This window comes from Gymnodraco acuticeps, unplaced genomic scaffold (genome assembly GCF_902827175.1).
Source record: "Gymnodraco acuticeps unplaced genomic scaffold, fGymAcu1.1, whole genome shotgun sequence".
NCBI classification, from domain to species: Eukaryota; Metazoa; Chordata; class Actinopteri; order Perciformes; family Bathydraconidae; genus Gymnodraco; species Gymnodraco acuticeps.
The window spans coordinates 2,318,271-2,335,863 of NW_022992344.1; the positions used below are offsets into that span (position 1 = coordinate 2,318,271).

General features: G+C 40.8%; 1 protein-coding gene across 1 annotated transcript in view; it reads right to left on the bottom strand.

The window, feature by feature from the left end:
• Positions 1 to 17,593, bottom strand: part of adarb1b (adenosine deaminase RNA specific B1b) — a 64,941-nt gene that overhangs the window by 25,132 nt on the left and 22,216 nt on the right. The window contains 5 exon segments of the mRNA XM_034208752.1: positions 5,662 to 5,807; positions 5,909 to 6,077; positions 6,995 to 7,109; positions 9,606 to 10,531; positions 13,828 to 13,902. Coding sequence (XP_034064643.1) covers positions 5,662 to 5,807; positions 5,909 to 6,077; positions 6,995 to 7,109; positions 9,606 to 10,531; positions 13,828 to 13,902 — 1,431 coding nt within the window.

Genomic DNA, 17,593 nt, shown 5'->3' on the forward strand with positions numbered 1-17,593 from the left:
ATATTAACTATGGATGGCATTCATTTGGCCTCCAGTGAGACTGTAAGGAATCTTGGATCTTGGTGTTCAATTTTATCAGGAGTTATCCTTTAACGCCCACATAAAATCAATCTCAAGGACCGCCTTCTTTCATCTACGTAACATTGCAAAAATCAGGCATATCTTGCCTCAAAACGATGCAGAGAAACTAGTCCATGCATTTGTTACTTCAAGGCTGGATTATTGTAACTCTTTATTATCAGGGTGTACCAAAAAGTCAGTTAAGTCGCTTCAGCTAATTCAAAATGCTGCAGCACGTGTACTGACCAGAGTTCGGAAAAGGGACCACATTACTCCAGTTTTGGCTGCCTTACACTGGCTCCCTATAGAACACAGGATATCATTTAAAATTATTCTTCTCGCCTACAAAGCCCTTAATGGGCGCCCTTAATGACTGTGTCCCCTTTGAAATGTTCTGATAATCTTTAAGCAATAAAACTGCAATTCCGTTTTCAAATATCAGAGCAGGGATAATCCTACGCTCTGAAGCAAGATTGCATGCGCAAAGACGCACCTTTTTTTGTTAACATGAGTGTGTGCGGGACGATTTCCCTTCGATTCTATTGGCTCTAACGGTCAAGAAGATATGTCACATGTCAAAATCGAGCAAGGGGGGCCAGAGATAAGGAAAATCCACCCAAATGGCCCCAGAAGAGGTTTTTTTTTGCTAAATAATTATAATAATAGATTTAATTTGTTAGCGCTTTTACAGGTGCTCAAAGACGCTTTACAGATATAGTGAAGAGAAAAGAAAAGGAAGGAACAACAAATAAATATATAGTTAAAGTTAAAGTCAAATAATACAAAAACAATCACACATTAAAAGCCAGATTGAAGAGGTGAGTTTTTTGAAGGTGGTGAGGTCAGTGCAGTCTCTGATGGGTTGTGGGAGTGAGTTCCAGAGGGAGGGTGCAGCGACGGAGAAGGCTCTGTCCCCCTAGGTCCGGTGATTGGTGCGAGTGGGGATGGATAGGAGGTTGGCTTCTGATGAGCGGAGGCAGCGGGAAGGGGCGTGGTGGTGCAGCAGGTCTAAATCTGTCTAAAAAGGTCAAATATCACTTGTTTTGCATCAATCTTGATACAGGGTACTTATTATATGTTGTACTTTGGATTCCTAAAGCTTTTAGTCTACTAACCCATCATCCAAGGTTAGTTTTCACTATAAGTACAACATATTCTTTGGACGGACACTATAATTTACAGTTTTTTAAAATCTGAATTTTCTTTAAAACAAAAAACATCTATATTGATTCTGACTTTTCTACATCCAAATCACAGGTTTATCATTACTTTGAGAAAAAAGATGATTAATTTAACCCTTTTAGAAGGGAAGATATGGTCATTTGTTCTGGGAATGTAATGTTCGAGCCTGAAACCTGAAAAACAGGCTTGGGGCTTAACAGGTTAAATGAACATGCCCTCATACACTGTTTCCTGCAAGATGTTGCGGGAGGGCCCCGGTACCGGGGTCTGTCGGGCTTAACCGGTTAAAGAACTCATTATACCCTACTGTCCTACCAGGGCATTACGTTCCAAGAATGCAGGGTTGTTGGTTGTTCCTAGAGTCTCTAAAAGTACAATGGGAGCGGGAGCCTTTTCTTATCGAGCTCCACTTTAGTGGAATCAGCTTCCAGTTTGTGTTCGGGCGTCAGACAGTCTATCCGTTTTTAAGAGTACGCTTAAGACCTTCCTTTTTGATAAAGCTTATAGTTGATAAAATCATCTAATAAGAGGGCATTGACGTAGACACGTTGTGCCTCTTCACCTATACATCTTAGTTCTTACTCTTTTCCCTCACTGATGGTATATATGTAATTTGGTTGTGTGTGTAGACGGTGGAAGCAGGGAGAGGCATATACGTGCCTTGATCCCTGCAGAGTTGACGCAGAACTGTTGATTGGTGTCAGTGCCAAAAACACATTTTAGGAGCAATGCGCTCATGGTATAGATGTCATTTGGTTGTGTGTGTAGACGGTGGAAGCAGGGAGAGGCATATACGTGCCTTGATCCCTTCTGAGTCGACGCACAACTGTTGATTGGTGCCAGAACAACTTTTTAGGAGCAATGCGCTCATGGTATAGATGTGGCGCATACATCTTAGTTCCTACTCTTTTCCCTCACCCTATCCTAAGAGAGTGCATGTACGTAGACACGTTGTGCCTCTCCACCTCTGTTCCTTACTTCTTACCCCTTTCTCTCAATCTATCGTAAGGGAGTGCATGTACGAAGACACGTTATGCCTCTCCACCTCTGTTCCTTACTTCTTACTTGCTACCCCATTCCCTCAACCTGTCCTAAGGGAGTCCATGTAGACACTAGAGATGTTAAGATTCACCGATTCGCATCGGGGTACCGGCATAAACGTTCAGATGCGAGTGCACCGGTTGAAAAGAGTGCACATCGGCTACAGTTTGGGTTGAACCGGGTTGAACTCGCGATGCATCGATTGCGTAGCGTCTTTGCATCGGTAAAAAAACCGATTCATTCATATAAAATCCCCTCATCTTGTCAACGCTCAGTAGAGACGATCTTTGATATTTGCTTTTCCACTACGGAGGTCGAGAGTCTCAGTTATCAACACACACGGAAGTTGAGGAGAAAGAGAAACACAGCGCACCGAAACCTACAAATCAAACGTTTGGCAACACTTCGGATTGTTCAAGAAAGACGGTGTAATAGTCCTTTATGCTATATAGTTGACCGCAGGTCATGGAGAGTAATAAGGTATCCGTAGACCTTTGTATGAGGTATCTTTATTACTTAACAGGTCTACAGCCATGATACATAGATCCGTCCTAGATGCGGGCTTGCATACACACAGTATCACTCCGCAGCCGCACCCCATCAGTAACGTCCTGATGGTATATGTGCGCGGCACTATATACTACAGACGGTCAACTTGAAAAATCGCTCGCAAATTGTTAACGATGCCGAGCCGCTTTAAAGTACACAAGTAGTACGAGGAACTTAGCGACGCACATAAAGAGGCGACATAGGGTCTGCGGCTGAAAAGAGAAACCTGAAAGTTAGACATATGAGTTAAATCACTCAGTGAGGTGTTCTGTCAGAGAGAGTGGTGTTTAGTTTACAGCAGCCTGTGACGGCAAATAATAATTTAAATGTCTTTCTTACTGTAAGCAGTTATGAAATACCTGTTTGTGAAAGGTTATTTGTATTCTTTATTGTTCATATAGAACCCACTGCTTTCTGCTCACTGGTGAGTTAGCCTATGAATGAGTGTTAAGCACATCAGGCTGGCAGCTGTATGGGCATTGCAATATGGTAGCTGTTATTTGCACATTGTTAATCATGAGCAATACATCCTTACATTGTTTAACTGTGAGGTGTTATACAATTGTACTCTGGAGAGCTTTTAAAGGTAAAAAAATAAACGGCATGATGGGATGTGCAGTACCAAATATGTAAAGCACTTTTTTGTTAATGTATGATTTGCTGCATATAAGGAATGAAACAAAAATCCTCTGTCGTACCATATTGAAGTATCATTATTTTTGCATCGTGTTGAATCGCATCGTATCGCACCGAATCGCATAATGTTGAATCAAATCGTATCGAACTGTATCGCAACAGGGGTGAATCGTATCGTATCGCATCGCCTGGTGTTTCAAATGTATCGTTAATGTATCGTATCGTGGCAACGTATCGAGATGCGCATCGCATCGGCCTCAGTGATGGAGATGCACATCCCTAGTAGACATGTTAGTTTTGCTGCTATACTGTAGGCTTAGACTGTCGGGGGACACCTTATTTCTTCCTTCTGTCTGTCTGTACCTGTGTACTCTCATGTTCCGAATAACCCAGCTTCCCCAAATTAATTGTTGGTGTCTATCTATGCCGGGATCCTGAATCATGGCTGATCCTGTTGCTGCGGTCCTGTGTCCTGGATCCTGAGTCATGTGTCCTGGATCCTGCATCCAGTGTCCTGGATCCGGAGTCCTGGATCCTGAGTCCTGGATCCTGAGTCCTGGATCCTGAGTCCTGGATCCTGAGTCCTGGATCCTGAGTCCTGGATCCTCTATCCTGAGTCCTGGATCTGAGTCCTGGACTTCGAGTCGTGGCTGAACTGTGGTCCTGCCTGACTCTAATCATAATACTTCCCTGATGGCTCCCACAGGATTGTTGACATCCTTCTTTTTACATTACATTACATTGCATTTAGCTGACGCTTTTATCCAAAGCGAATTACAATAAGTACATTCGACCAGGAAGACACAACCTTGAAGAAAACAGAATCATATAAGTACATCAGGTTTCATAGAGCCAAACATTTCAAGTGCTACTCAACTGGCTTTAGATAAGCCAGTCCTTTATTAGTATATAAGTGCTTTGTTAATAGTTCTATCGCTCGAAGTGGAGTCGAAAGAGATGAGTTTTCAGTCTGCGCCGGAAGATGTGCAAGCTATCTGCTGTCCTGATGTCAATGGGGAGCTCATTCCACCATCTTGGAGCCAGGATAGCAAACCCACGTGTTTTTGCTGATGGGAACTTGGGTCCCCCTCGCAGCGAGGGTGCAGCGAGTCGTTTGGCTGATGCAGAGCGTAGTGCACGTGCTGGGGTGTACGGTTTAACCATGTCCTGGATGTAGGAAGGGCCAGATCCATTCGCAGCATGGTAAGCAAGTACCAGTGTCTTGAAGTGGATTCTAGCAGTTACCGGAAGCCAGTGAAGGGAGCGGAGGAGCGGAGTGGTGTGGGAAAATTTAGGAAGGTTGAAGACCAGACGAGCCGCTGCATTCTGGATGAGCTGCAGAGGTCGGATGGCACATGCAGGTAGACCAGCCAGGAGGGAGTCCTTCTTATTATAGACACATGCATTTACAAACATTTGGTCTACCTATGCTGTAAAATGTATTATCTCTTCGATTTACACACTGCATCTATTGCACTTCTGTCCGTCCTGGGAGAGGGATCCCTCCTCTGTTGCCCTCCCTGAGGTTTCTCCCATTTTCCCCTTTAAACTGTGGGGTTGTCTCTGGAAGTTTTTCCTTGTACAATGTGAGGGTCTAAGGACAGAGGGTGTCGTATTGTCATACTGATATTCTGTACAAACTGTGAAGTCCACTGAGACAAATGTAACATTTGTGATATTGGGCTAAATAAATAAACATTGATTGATTGATCTTACGTGAAAGAAAGAAAGAAATATTATTAAATGAAAGATTTAATAAAAAAATAAAATCATTATCAAACAAATTCATAATAACATTAATATTAAAAATACATAATTAAATTAAAAGGAGTAATATTTAGAGTTATATTAAGATTACATCTGTTTATGTACTACATAATGATTATTGATGCATTAATGTTTCTATCACAGCTGGTAAAGATGGAGCTAATATTACTTACTTCGTATAATGCAATGGGATATTTTAACTTTAATAATATGTCCGTGTTTATTTATTCATTGATGTTTGTGTTTTTATTTTTAGTGTAATTTGTAACTTAACCTGATGGAGTAAAAATAAATATATAGGCATCCAAAATGTAGTGGAATAGAAGTATAACATGATCATTAAAGTTAAGTACAGTAAAATACAAGTATCTCAAAATTGTACTTAAGTACAATACTTGATTAAATGTACTTCTTTACATTCAGTACCTTCTACTCCGGCCTCATGTGGAGAGAAGATCCTGGCATCTCCGCAGGGCGAGGTGCTGATGTAGAGGTGGAACTGAATGTTGTCCTTTAACTTGTAGCCTCCCTTTTCGCACGACAAGAATATCGACTTGTTGTTGTCGTCTTTGCTGTGGTTGTGACAAAGATATAAGAGACAAATTAAGACCACCCTCACAATCAGCATTGTAGATCATTCACTAACTCAGAAAATGAGGTGCCGTCCACTGACCTGAGGAATAACTCTAGCTGGGTGTAGAGGTACCTGATGAGCGAGCGTCGGGCGATTATCTCAGCGTGGCAGTCGTTGAGGGCCAGCCCGCGGTCACTCATGTACTCACCGTTGATGCATTTTGTTCCTGTGGAAACACAAATGACCTGTGCTTCCTTCACATCGGTCCCTGTTGGGGGTAAAGGGAACCAAGACATGAGTATTTACACACTCATCTTCAAGAACATACTGTACATGTGCTACTGCTCTATATTGAGTTTTAATGCCCTTAATAGGACAAAGTGAGATCATCTGCAAACTGTCATATAGTTATATTTGGATTTAGTTTTAAAGGCCAACTACTGTCCTTGTCTAACACTGCAGTGACTGTTTTCACATCCATCTGCTGAAGGTGGAAAGTCTTTCTGTGCTCAGCTTGAGTCTTACCTTAAGTTCATACAGTACTGTATACAAGCATGAAAACGTCAAGGTGAGAACTTGGCGCCTCAAGGACATTGAGATTTGACTTGTCAGCAAAGTAGGGGACATGTTGTGTACAGCACTTACATTTTGGAAAGTAATTTGCATATTAATTAATGTTTTAAGATTTTTCACTGAGGGAGAATTACTAAATATTATTGGTTCTAACTTTAAAATACAACTTTTTGGGATTTTTTTTAAACCTCCAAACAGAGTATGTTGTGTCATAAACCATTGAAAAGATCGATAAATATAATATGTACCATTACTATAACAGTGAGAGCTGTTTAAGTTCATGATGTTTATTTGTGTGTAAAATGTTTTGAGTGCCAAGGACAGATTGAAGAAAAAAGTGAAATACAAACATATATATATAAATATAAAATACTTCAGTACAGTTATACCACTGGTGAGAAAACTGGGTGATGATAAATGTTGTAGCATATGGTTAAAAAAAGGCCATTAGATTCTGACCAAACACGGCAAATATATACGTAGTTGTAAATATTGTCCACTTTTTTCTATGAGTTTTGCAACTTAAATTACTCCTTTAGGTAAACCTTAAGAATGTTCTGTCAGTGCCAGATTTTGTAAATATAACAGACCGTATTTCCCCCTCAAATCTACCTGTAGTCATGACGACCCCTGCTAGGACTTTCCGCCGTGCATGTGGAGAGGTGAAGTTTTCTGTCAGCTCGCTGAACTTATCCACCACCAGACGAGAGACTGCATCAGCCAGAACCTAGAATCACACACATACATACACACAGCCACACAAACACGAGCTTGTGTCAGTTATGTCAGTTTACAAAAGCGCATCTGATGTTATCCTCCCCTAGAGCACCGTGTACCTGTCACAGTGATCACATTCAGCTCCAAACAAGCGTCAGAGCGTTGAAACGGCAACAAGTGAAACTGGGTTTACCCCCTGAGGTATACCTAACCCTCTTTCAAGCAACACAGTTTGAGTTCCGCATGACAGTGAAAAATTCCTACCTCCCTTCTGTCAGCGAAATAAAAAGAAAACAAGTAAACCCGAACTACACATGTGAACAATAGAGTTTTGTTGACATTCCGTAAGATTTTAAACTCGTGTCTTAACTCTTCACACCTATTTTGTTCTTAGATTGCCGCATCCTCTTGCTGGCTCTTTATCCATTGCTAATGTGATGGAAAATGACGACAACCAAGAGGGGAGATGACGGCTGGATGACCACAAATTAAAGAGATTAGCCCAATATTACTTCCCTGCTACTTTAGAGTCACCCACTCGTAGCGGGATCATTTGACTTTCGAATGTACCAAGGTCGGCTATGGTGTAGGAATGACTGTTCATCTCTAGGGTTACAAAATAGCGGACTACATGTCAGAAAATGTGTCCTTTTAGGAGGATAAGAACACCAATTTTCCTTTTACATCCCTAAATAAGTCTTTGATGTATTTTACAGTTCGGGCGCCAACAAAAAACATCTATTGAACTTAAGTTATCATTTTTTTTGCAACTGCAATGGACTGCGTTCCCATTAGTTCTCGGCCAGATGGAACCAGGCGGCAGAAATTAAAGACCAAGCGACAGAGAATTAATAGAGCAATTAGTGGGGGCGCTATCGTTCGAATGGGCTTCTTGTCGAATAAATCAGCTGACAAGTGGAGAGAGCGAGTAAAGAGAAAAAAGGGGGTTGGATGGGGGGGACTGTTGACAGTGTGCTGTGCTGATTAGCTTTGCCAACTGTGTTATCTCTTTGAGCACACTGCCACGGCTCTGACAGTCACCTCTACATTGGCATCAAAAGCGGGCCCCAATCCTTAGTCCCTGCATACCTGATGGGAATAATTTTGTAGTGGTATCCTTCTAGAAACACATTGCTTGACAGGTGTAGGGTTAGGGTTGTATAGTTCTGTCAAATACTTGAGTTGTAACTGACCTTATGATACCATTTTGACATTATCTTAAAAGCCATCCATTTTGGAATACACTCGTTCGGAAGAAGTGTGTAATTCATTTGAGAACAAGTGATTTACCTAGGAAGACCGAAGATATGAACCAAGCACTGAAATCTTGATAATCGGATTACAATGTGTATCTCATCTGGATCTAATGCATGTTGTTAAAAACTGATGTGTTTTTACAGTCTAACCCATCTTAGCATTTGGGATTTTAACTTTATCTTTTTTTCGACCCCCTCCTTAAATTCTAATTAGCTTTTCAAGTATACTGATGATTGACAAGGTTGAGTGAATTCTCAAATGAAATCTTCAATCATGTTATTACGTTATTAAATTGAAAGGCAGATAACACATAGATTAGGGATCTGCTGTAAATCGACAAATTAGAACAATAGCCCGCAACTTTAAGAGTTCATTCCAGTAATTATGACTTTGAAGTGTAGAACTTCTTAAAAACTACAAGGTAACTATAAAGCCTTGCATTCCTCATGTTGGCTTTTAATCATGGTATTCTTACAAGCTCTTTTTCAACCATGGTCAATGGTACTATATAATGAATGACTTACAGGCATGACACATCCTATAAAACATGATAACTGCTTGTTTTGGAAGATTTATTCTGGAAAAACCGTAACCGCTTCTTTCTTAACGCTTACCAGAAATCCAAATGAAGTCTCAGCAATCCCACTGGAAGAAGTTTGGATCGGCTTTATGGACCATGCTCATGTTTTTTGGTCTTGTCCATGTAAACGATTTTTAGAAATAAGGGGGCCTTTTAATCTAAGAGATTCTACACCTAATATCCTTATTTTATCTGTCTTCCACCTTTTTGAACCTTGGAAGTATCCCGAAAAGTCATAAAAGCAATATATAGATTTTGAGGGTTATCGTGGCCGCAAGTAAAATAAATCCATTACAAAACGCTGGTTTAAGAAGAACTCCCCGTACATTGCTCTTCATAGTAAGCTTATGAACTCTATTTGCTTAATGGAAACAACTACTTTTACACTCCGAGCCCAAAAGGAGAAGTGGGATAAATATTGGGGAAAAATCAGATATCTTAAAAATCTCACTTCCTAACCCTTTTCTGAACACAAAAAACATAACATTACAAACATAATACAGCAGTAACTCAAGATAACAACCCCTAGAATGGGTGTCTTTGGCTAGTTAAGTTCACAAATCAATGTGCACTAAAAAATAATTCATACCTCTAAGGCCTTTGAGACATTACATAGTTGCATTTCTGTTTAATGGCAATGGCAAACTATATAGAAAATAAACATCTTACCTGGGGTAGATGAAGCTGCAATCCCTCACTCGGAATGGGTTGCCGGGATGGTGTCTGGTCTAGCTGCATGTTGAAGAGAGTAGAGAGGGCGGCCTGCGCTGCCCGGGCTTTAGCCAGCTTCTTGTTGCGCCCTGAGCCTTCAAACATCTGTGTATCCACCGTTACTGACATCACAAAATTCTTGGCATGACTTTCCCCGCTCTCTGAGACAAAGTCATACTTGAGGCCTGGCCTGAGCTCATTGAGGATCATGACTGGGTTTTTACCACTGGAAGGGGAACTGAATATCGACAGAGGGGGCAATGGGGCCTGGACAAGGTTGCTGCCAGGAGGTGTGGGAAGTGGGTACTCCCCTAATGAGTTTAAGGAGCTGTTACCATTGGAGCCTAGAAAGAAGGCCTCTTCAGGTGCGGCTGGCGTTTCAAAGCCATTGAAGAGCATGTCAGGGAAGTCGGCTTGGTCAGATGTAAAGTCTGTGTTCACTGTCAGTGTTCGACCCATGGCCAAGTGCGCCTCAGAGGCATTGGGGAACTGGACGAAGGAACGCAGGGCTTTCTCTGCTGCATTTAATTTGGCCTTCTTTTTAGTGGGGCCCATGCCCTCAAACATCTGTCCATTGACCTCAACAGTCATGACAAAAACTGGTGCATGTACTGGTCCCGTCTGAGACAGCAGTTTGTACTGTAGACCCGGTTTGATTTCGTTCAACTGCATCAGAGCATTCTTGGGCAGGACCGGCCCCGGCGTTTTCTTGCGCTTCTTGGCCCGGAACTTGGAGTGTGTGTGCCCATTGTTCCCCTCTTCCAGGGGACGTTTGCGACTGCCAAGGCCGCTTCCATTGGGGAGCTGTTCAGCCACTCCCACCCCATCTTTGCAGGACACGTTGTCCAGGTTTCGGTTTTCCTTAACATCTGTGCTGCTCGAACCTGCGGTGCCCAGAAAGAGTAACTTACAACGCCTTCGTTGCAGGATCTTGTAAATGCAAAATTTATAGATTCCTTTATCACTCTTTGGAACTGAACCAATGATTTGTGTTCCTTTATGAAAGCAAGAGAAGCTTTAATTGGATTGAGCATTTAACCTATAGTACGTTGTTATGACTACGAAGAGTCAGAGACAATCAGTACATCTACTGTTGTTTATGATATCCCAAGTTCTTAAAAACGGTCATCATTCAAAACAGGATAAGGACTATATGTCACTATGTTTGACTATATTTAGTTTTTTGATTTTTAAATGAACTTGTTATATATATCTTCATAACACAAAAGTTGTTATTCTGAAGGTCAGGGTAAATTGGGAGAATTATATTTGCAATTAAACACTTCCTGTACTTCTCAGGTAAGTGTTGATCTCAAACAATAATGCACACAAATACACACATATCCACGCTTAATATGGACGCACACAAAGCTGTTCTTCATCCACTCTGTCAATTTTTTAATCGCTTGAGTGCCTACAGAGAAATTAGGTACATTTTAAATGTTCAGTTTGAAACTGCAGCTCCTGAAATACACTCTACTGGGGAACACATATCACTGAATCCAGTTAGCAAAGTGGATGGAATATTGGCAAAAATTTTCATTTATAACATCCTTCAGCAAAGGCTTGATAGGTTACTCCTTGCGGTACTCAGGAGAAAGAAAGGCCGCAGTGTGCATGAGTGGGATTGTAGGTTGGGTTTAGGGAGTGCAGGGGAGGAGTGCAGGGGGAGGAGCTGAGGACCAGGTAAACAGGAGGATACATCAAAGAGGCAGGAGGAGAAGACTCCACCTACTGCAGGATCCTAAAGTCTTGGCTGGTGACACGGTGGGAGGTTAAAATGCCTTACACCCGTTTTACATAAGATTTTGAAAGGAATGACTGTCGTATTCAGAATGAGGAATTAGAGATCTGTATCTAATGAGGTGCCATTCATAAGACCCTGCGCCTCTGAGATCCCCCCCATGGAGCTTGTCAGAGAACAAAGTGTTATAGGTTGCCAAATGTACTGACATGCCGTTACCATCTGCATACAACAGTTGACATGTCTAATAAAAAAAGGCCTAAAGTTAAGAACACAAACTGCATATCCTTCAACTCACAAGCAATATCTGCACTTTAAACATGCAATATTTATTTTGGTGTGCGTGCATTCTGAAAATTGCTTTTATGCAAATATGATTTTTGCTAATAAATGTAGGAAAAGAGGGACTGTGCACAACAGTAGCGGAAAATAATGGTGAAAGGTTAAATGTGTGTTGGACAGGGACTCAATCTCAGCCAAGGACCTTTAACCACCACATATGCTGCAGCAATAGTTGAGTAATTTAGGCAAGTCAAATGAGGACTTTCTAAATGAATTGTTTTATAATATTCAGCACGTAGCACTGCAGCTCATTATGTTTCATTATGAGTGCATAGACTTTTCGGCTACTGCAAATGTGGGAAGTCCATTACATTTAATGCATATTGTTCAATTGTTTATCAAGCGATCAATACCTCCAATAAAACAGTTATATTTGTGGGAGTATAGAGATCAATAGGTCAATCGAGAAAAATGCAATCACACACTGAAAAACTGTAACATGCTGCACAGAAAGAAAAACAGTAAATATAATGGCACACCAAAGAAAAATAAACTGGAGTTCCTTTTTTCTGTTAGACAATGTATCATTCAACACTTTCTCTGCAGAGTTAAAAATTAGTTTTATCGTATATATTTTCTTGAAGTGTGAGGGATATTGGTAATATCAGATCAGAGGAAAAAAGCCATTGAGTAAAACAACCATGACACCATGCATTAATTATGGCACACACATGCAGTCGGGGCCATTATCATGCCAGCGTCTGTGTAATCAGTTCCCATTATTTATGCAAAACACAAATCATCCCATATGGTTGGATCTGCTGAAGTTTAAATTCCCTTGGGGGGGTTGCACAATCTTAAAAATACAGGAGAAATATTGTATCACAGCTTTATTTGAACTTGTTTGATTCAGAGATGATTCATGTGATTAAAGAATGTCACGAAATGCAAAGGTTGTCACATAAAATATAAAGATTCTTTCATGTTCCCCTTTGATGTTCCCTTGGTATTAAGCACATACGCTTGAGTGAACTTGGGCTGTATTTTATCTTCAAATGTATATTTTGACTGGCAGTAAAAGGAGGCTTCAGGGACTTTGAGAGACAACAAAGAACATTTTGTTAATCTGCTTTTTTTGACTTATCATGTAACAACAGAGCAAAAACATGCAGTATGTCAATACAATAGGAGCTGTTCGTTTGTATTGCAAGTTAGTGCACCGCTGGGATGACAGGTCTCTTTGAATGTGAGCTCGGAATCTCTAAGGTGTTGGGGAAACATATTCAATCATGTCTTTCCGTGTCTTTTGAAGCTCAGTTACTGAGTTCACACCGAAATGTCTAATTAAAGTTCAATAAGCTGCAGTTGAGAGCATTTTCTGAAGACAGAAACGAAGGTTGAGGGAATCTGTAATACGACATGAAGCCTCTCAGATGTAATGATTAGTTCTTCCCTTTAAGTTTCCTGGCTGTGTGTGTATTTGTGTGTCTTGGTTCAGGAAAGGACAAGTTACGACTGCTATTATGGAGGTGAACCAATTTAAATGTATTCAGCAACAAAGTTTCTGTTAGATTTAAAATTTGAATACATTAGTGTGATTCATTTGGCGTATTGTACGGTGGCCGACAACTACTGCCCAAAACACTTACCTTAGGAGAAACACGCTGTGCTTTCAAAAACAGTGTAAATATAAAAACAAGAATGTGTGCTGTTGTGTTTTGAGGTTATTGCAGCGTTTTTTTTTTTAAATGCGGTGTTTTGTTTTTTCAGTGTTTTGTTTCTGCAGAGCTTTTAATAAACGCTCAAGTTGGTGAATGTTTTTCTAAATGCTAAGCATGTGTTGCCAAGTTGGTGAATATAGCTACATTTGAATGTGCATGGTTTTTGAAATTGCATCAATGGAAGTGTTTTGGGCTGTTTGCCCAAAACTCGTTTGCCCCTGTCAGCCACGGAAGTGTTGCATGTTATATTATACAAATGGGCTAGGACCTTTTGTAATAAGCTAAATCTGATTACACATCAGGCAAAATATGAGGGAAGACATGCGGGCAGACAGAAAGATGAGAAACAAAAATATACATGCAGACATTTAGAAAGAAGGGACCAGACAGGAAGACACTGACTGAAAAATTAGGAAAATCACAGTCTACTCACTCATATTCTCCTCCTCATCCACATCCATGGCTACGGGTTTGATCTGACCTGAGAGCAGCCTTGCCCCCACTGCACCTGAAGATCAGAGGACATAAAGGTGGACTGCATTAGCAAGGACAGAGTGACACACATAAACACATCCGAAGACCCTGAGTGGCAACAGCGATGATACATTACTTGAAGCTCCAGCACGCACACACACAGAGCAAAATGCACATATTGCAGTGTGCAAGCAGCCCGTAATGTAGGCATATAAATATTCAGATACTGAGAGATATCAAGGTGAGAGAGGAGGCCAGGGCTGACAGGCCTTAATAGCAGGAGCAGTCTATTGTGACTTTAATATCCCTCCGATTAGACCTCGTTTCCCACTGCCTGCTGAGAGATATACAGCGAGTGACATGGCCAAGTTACTCCATTACCGCACACACACACACACAACTTATCCCAAGGTGGAGAGTGCGATTAAAGCTCCATTAAGCAATATTTTTCCAACAAGCCTAAAATCAAATGATTCTCTGCAATCTGACGTTCATTCTGCCGACTACACTGATGATGAACACCCAACTCTAAGGCTATTTAGGCACGTTTTAAACTGAAACCATTTTGCCATTATTTAAAAAGAAAAAACATCCATACTTCCACATTTCTCAAATATCTTGGTACTGTACATGTAAGTGTTTTACATGGTATAAGCCACCAATAAATGGCAAATATAAATGTCAACTTGGTCATCCGGTTCGAGATGTGAAATACCAGAGGGTATTGAAAAACCAAAGCAGTGGAAGACACGAAGATAATTAATGAAATGATCTAGAAATGTCAAAAGCATACTTTCTATATTTCAAAAACTATTTAAGAACCACTCAAAGATGTACTCCACTTTAGTATTACATTGTTAGACCCAGAATGGAAAGTAGAAAAATAAAAGATCAAAATCGATGCAGCGATCGAGGCATCACCCTTTTTTATTCCTCTCATTCTTGTTCCTTATCAAAACCAGGCAGCTAAATAACCCAATAATTTCAGAAGAGGAGTTTAGACCACTGGCTGATACTAGCAGTATGCTAGTTACAGAAGTAAAAGTTGTAATCAGCCTCCGCGACATGGCGCAACATAACAATATTGCTGAGAGCAGGGCAGATGAGTGCGGAGTGATGAAACAGACTAACCAAAAAAGTTAGAAGAGGAAGAGAGTAGCAAAGAGGGGAAGACGAAGAGCGGCGAGAGAGAAAGCAGGAGAAAGATGGCATTATGATATAGAACAGATTGTGCTGATTCTACTCTCCCTCCACCCGTCTTCCATCAGTGGCCCCATTCCTCAGCCAGACACTTTCTTAAGCTAAACTAAATGGGCTAATTAATCTGGGCTAATGGTGGGTGACAGCAAATATGCTAGCACAATTATCACCCTATTACAGATTCATATTCCATCCCGTAATTGAAAATGAAAAGGTGGGGTGATCGGAGGATGGGTGGGAGTAGGTCCAACAGAGTGGAAGATGAGTCATTTCTCTCAGGTAGCTGGAGCCAGGTGCCTTGGCCCCCAAGACACTCATCCAGTAGCTCAGAATGTCTTTCAGTGAACAGTAGCACAGAACCAAACTCTGGCTGTAGATGGCCTTTCGTGGTTTTTCATAACGTGTGTTAAAGCCACGTTGTGCTTAAGCCTTACGCTTGAAAAACTGCTGTAACACAAGCTACCTCCTGATTTCATTGCTACCACAGTGGTGTTAGGTCAAGAATGGATCTACAACTACATCCCTAGGTGGCGACAAATCTAACAACCTGTCCCTTATTGGCTATAAATAGTTTAAACATCTTAAGTTAATATTTTTCTATCAAAAACACCCTTTTGTGATGGGACTTATCAACTTTGTAAGTTGTGACCGAATGATTCAGACATTACTCTAGATGTGAAAAGGATTCAATATAATAGACATGATCCGGGAAACGTATTTGATGCCATCCAGCACAATGGGAATCAAACTGAGTTTATGCTATTTACATTTGTTTGTAACTATGTAGGTTGATGTCGCCAGGGAAAAGAAAGTTTGGGGCTCTCTGCTGGAACTGCTACCCCCGCGACCCGACCACGGATAAGCGGGAGAAGATGGATGGATGGATGTAACTATGTAGGATACTTGGGGGATTTCTTCCTTTGGGGAATAATGTTGGGTGGTGAGTTTTATTTATTCATCAATTTCTTCTTTGTGTATTGTTCCATAAGTCATAAAAAGTAATATTGTCCGTATTCACAAATGTTCTTGCAATGTATTTGTCTCTTCATGGTTATAATGTGGCCTGAGTGCAAAACAAAAAGGCTGTTATTTCCCTCTTATACTTCTTCTTCCTCCTTCAGATATCCTCCTCCAACACACACTGCTGTGTAGTTTAATCAGCACGCAATGCAAATGTGTCTGTCAGTTTAGATTTTTTAGATGAGACCGCCTCGGTCATAAATCTGTAACTATTCCTGAAATCAGGTGCAATCAGCAAGGAGAGTCTCACAAAGAATTCATAAAACGAGTGTATGAGTGTGCGTGTCTTGAAAAGTAAATCTGAAGGTAAATGGCTTTGCAATTATAAAGGGCAGAGCACTACAAAAAGAAATGGTTTGTGCATTCTGTGAACTACAATAAACGCTCATATTTTTGTATTAAGTTTGATAAATGTCAACTATTAAAATATCCAATATATTTCTTCAAATAGATCCACTGTGAGTGTACCTCAAAGGTCATCCAATCCAAATGCTGAACAAAAGTGACACATTAGAGTAATCTACAACCAGACTATATATCAACATGACTGATCGTTAATGAAGGGAAAGATATGATACATTGCCTAAAGGAATACCTGAGGCTAAAAAGGCAGTAACATGTTCTTTAATATGGTCCATTGCCTGATTTACCCCTAGGCATTATTTTAATATGACCATCAAACATTTTCAAAGGGGTATAAGCTGCTTTGTTAAAATGACTGCTACATTATTTCAAAAGCAATCAAATAATGATTGAGTCCAAGTAAGCATATACCTTTTGGAATTAACGTATTCTGCTTCAGAAGTTGTCTCAAAGGTTGAAAGTACATTTCTCCAGTATTGGACGTAGCAAAATGCTTTGAATATGAAGAACTGACAGCAACCTGATGTTGAGCAGCACTGAATGAGAATATGTTGTGCTATCAAACAAATATGATTTGGATGCATTTCACAGTCTCCCAATTGGCAATTAGAGGATATCTAACCCATTTAAAGTATGAGCAAAACAAAGGGACACAAGCAAAGCGGAACATCAAAGGTTTTCTGAAGGCGCTTAAGCCTTTTTCTATAAAATCAGCCAATGTTGGACATCAATACCGCAAAACTAATTTAGACATTTGCATGCATGGAGATTCAGGAGACAGATAGATTTTGATATTGACCATTTTTGAACCCACAAATGTGCAGCAGTGGATTTAAAGTGAGTCAAAGGAATCAATGGTGAAGGCTGGCGACTATCTTCCTCCACACGGCATCAAGTCGTGAGACGGCTTGGTTCCAGCGGGTAATTCTGAGTGGACGCCAAGGGAGGCAGGGAAAAGAGAAAGATGAGGAAGAAGATGAAACATTTCAAATTCAATCTGGCACAGGGAGAGGGACTGAGAGGAAATAAGGTGCTTTTGATTTCTCTCTCATCCCTCGCTTGCGCTGTGACGGAGCGATAGAGTATCGCCACCTTGGAGGGAGCGCCAGCCGCGGCCAACTGTCGGGAGGAGGTGGGGGGTT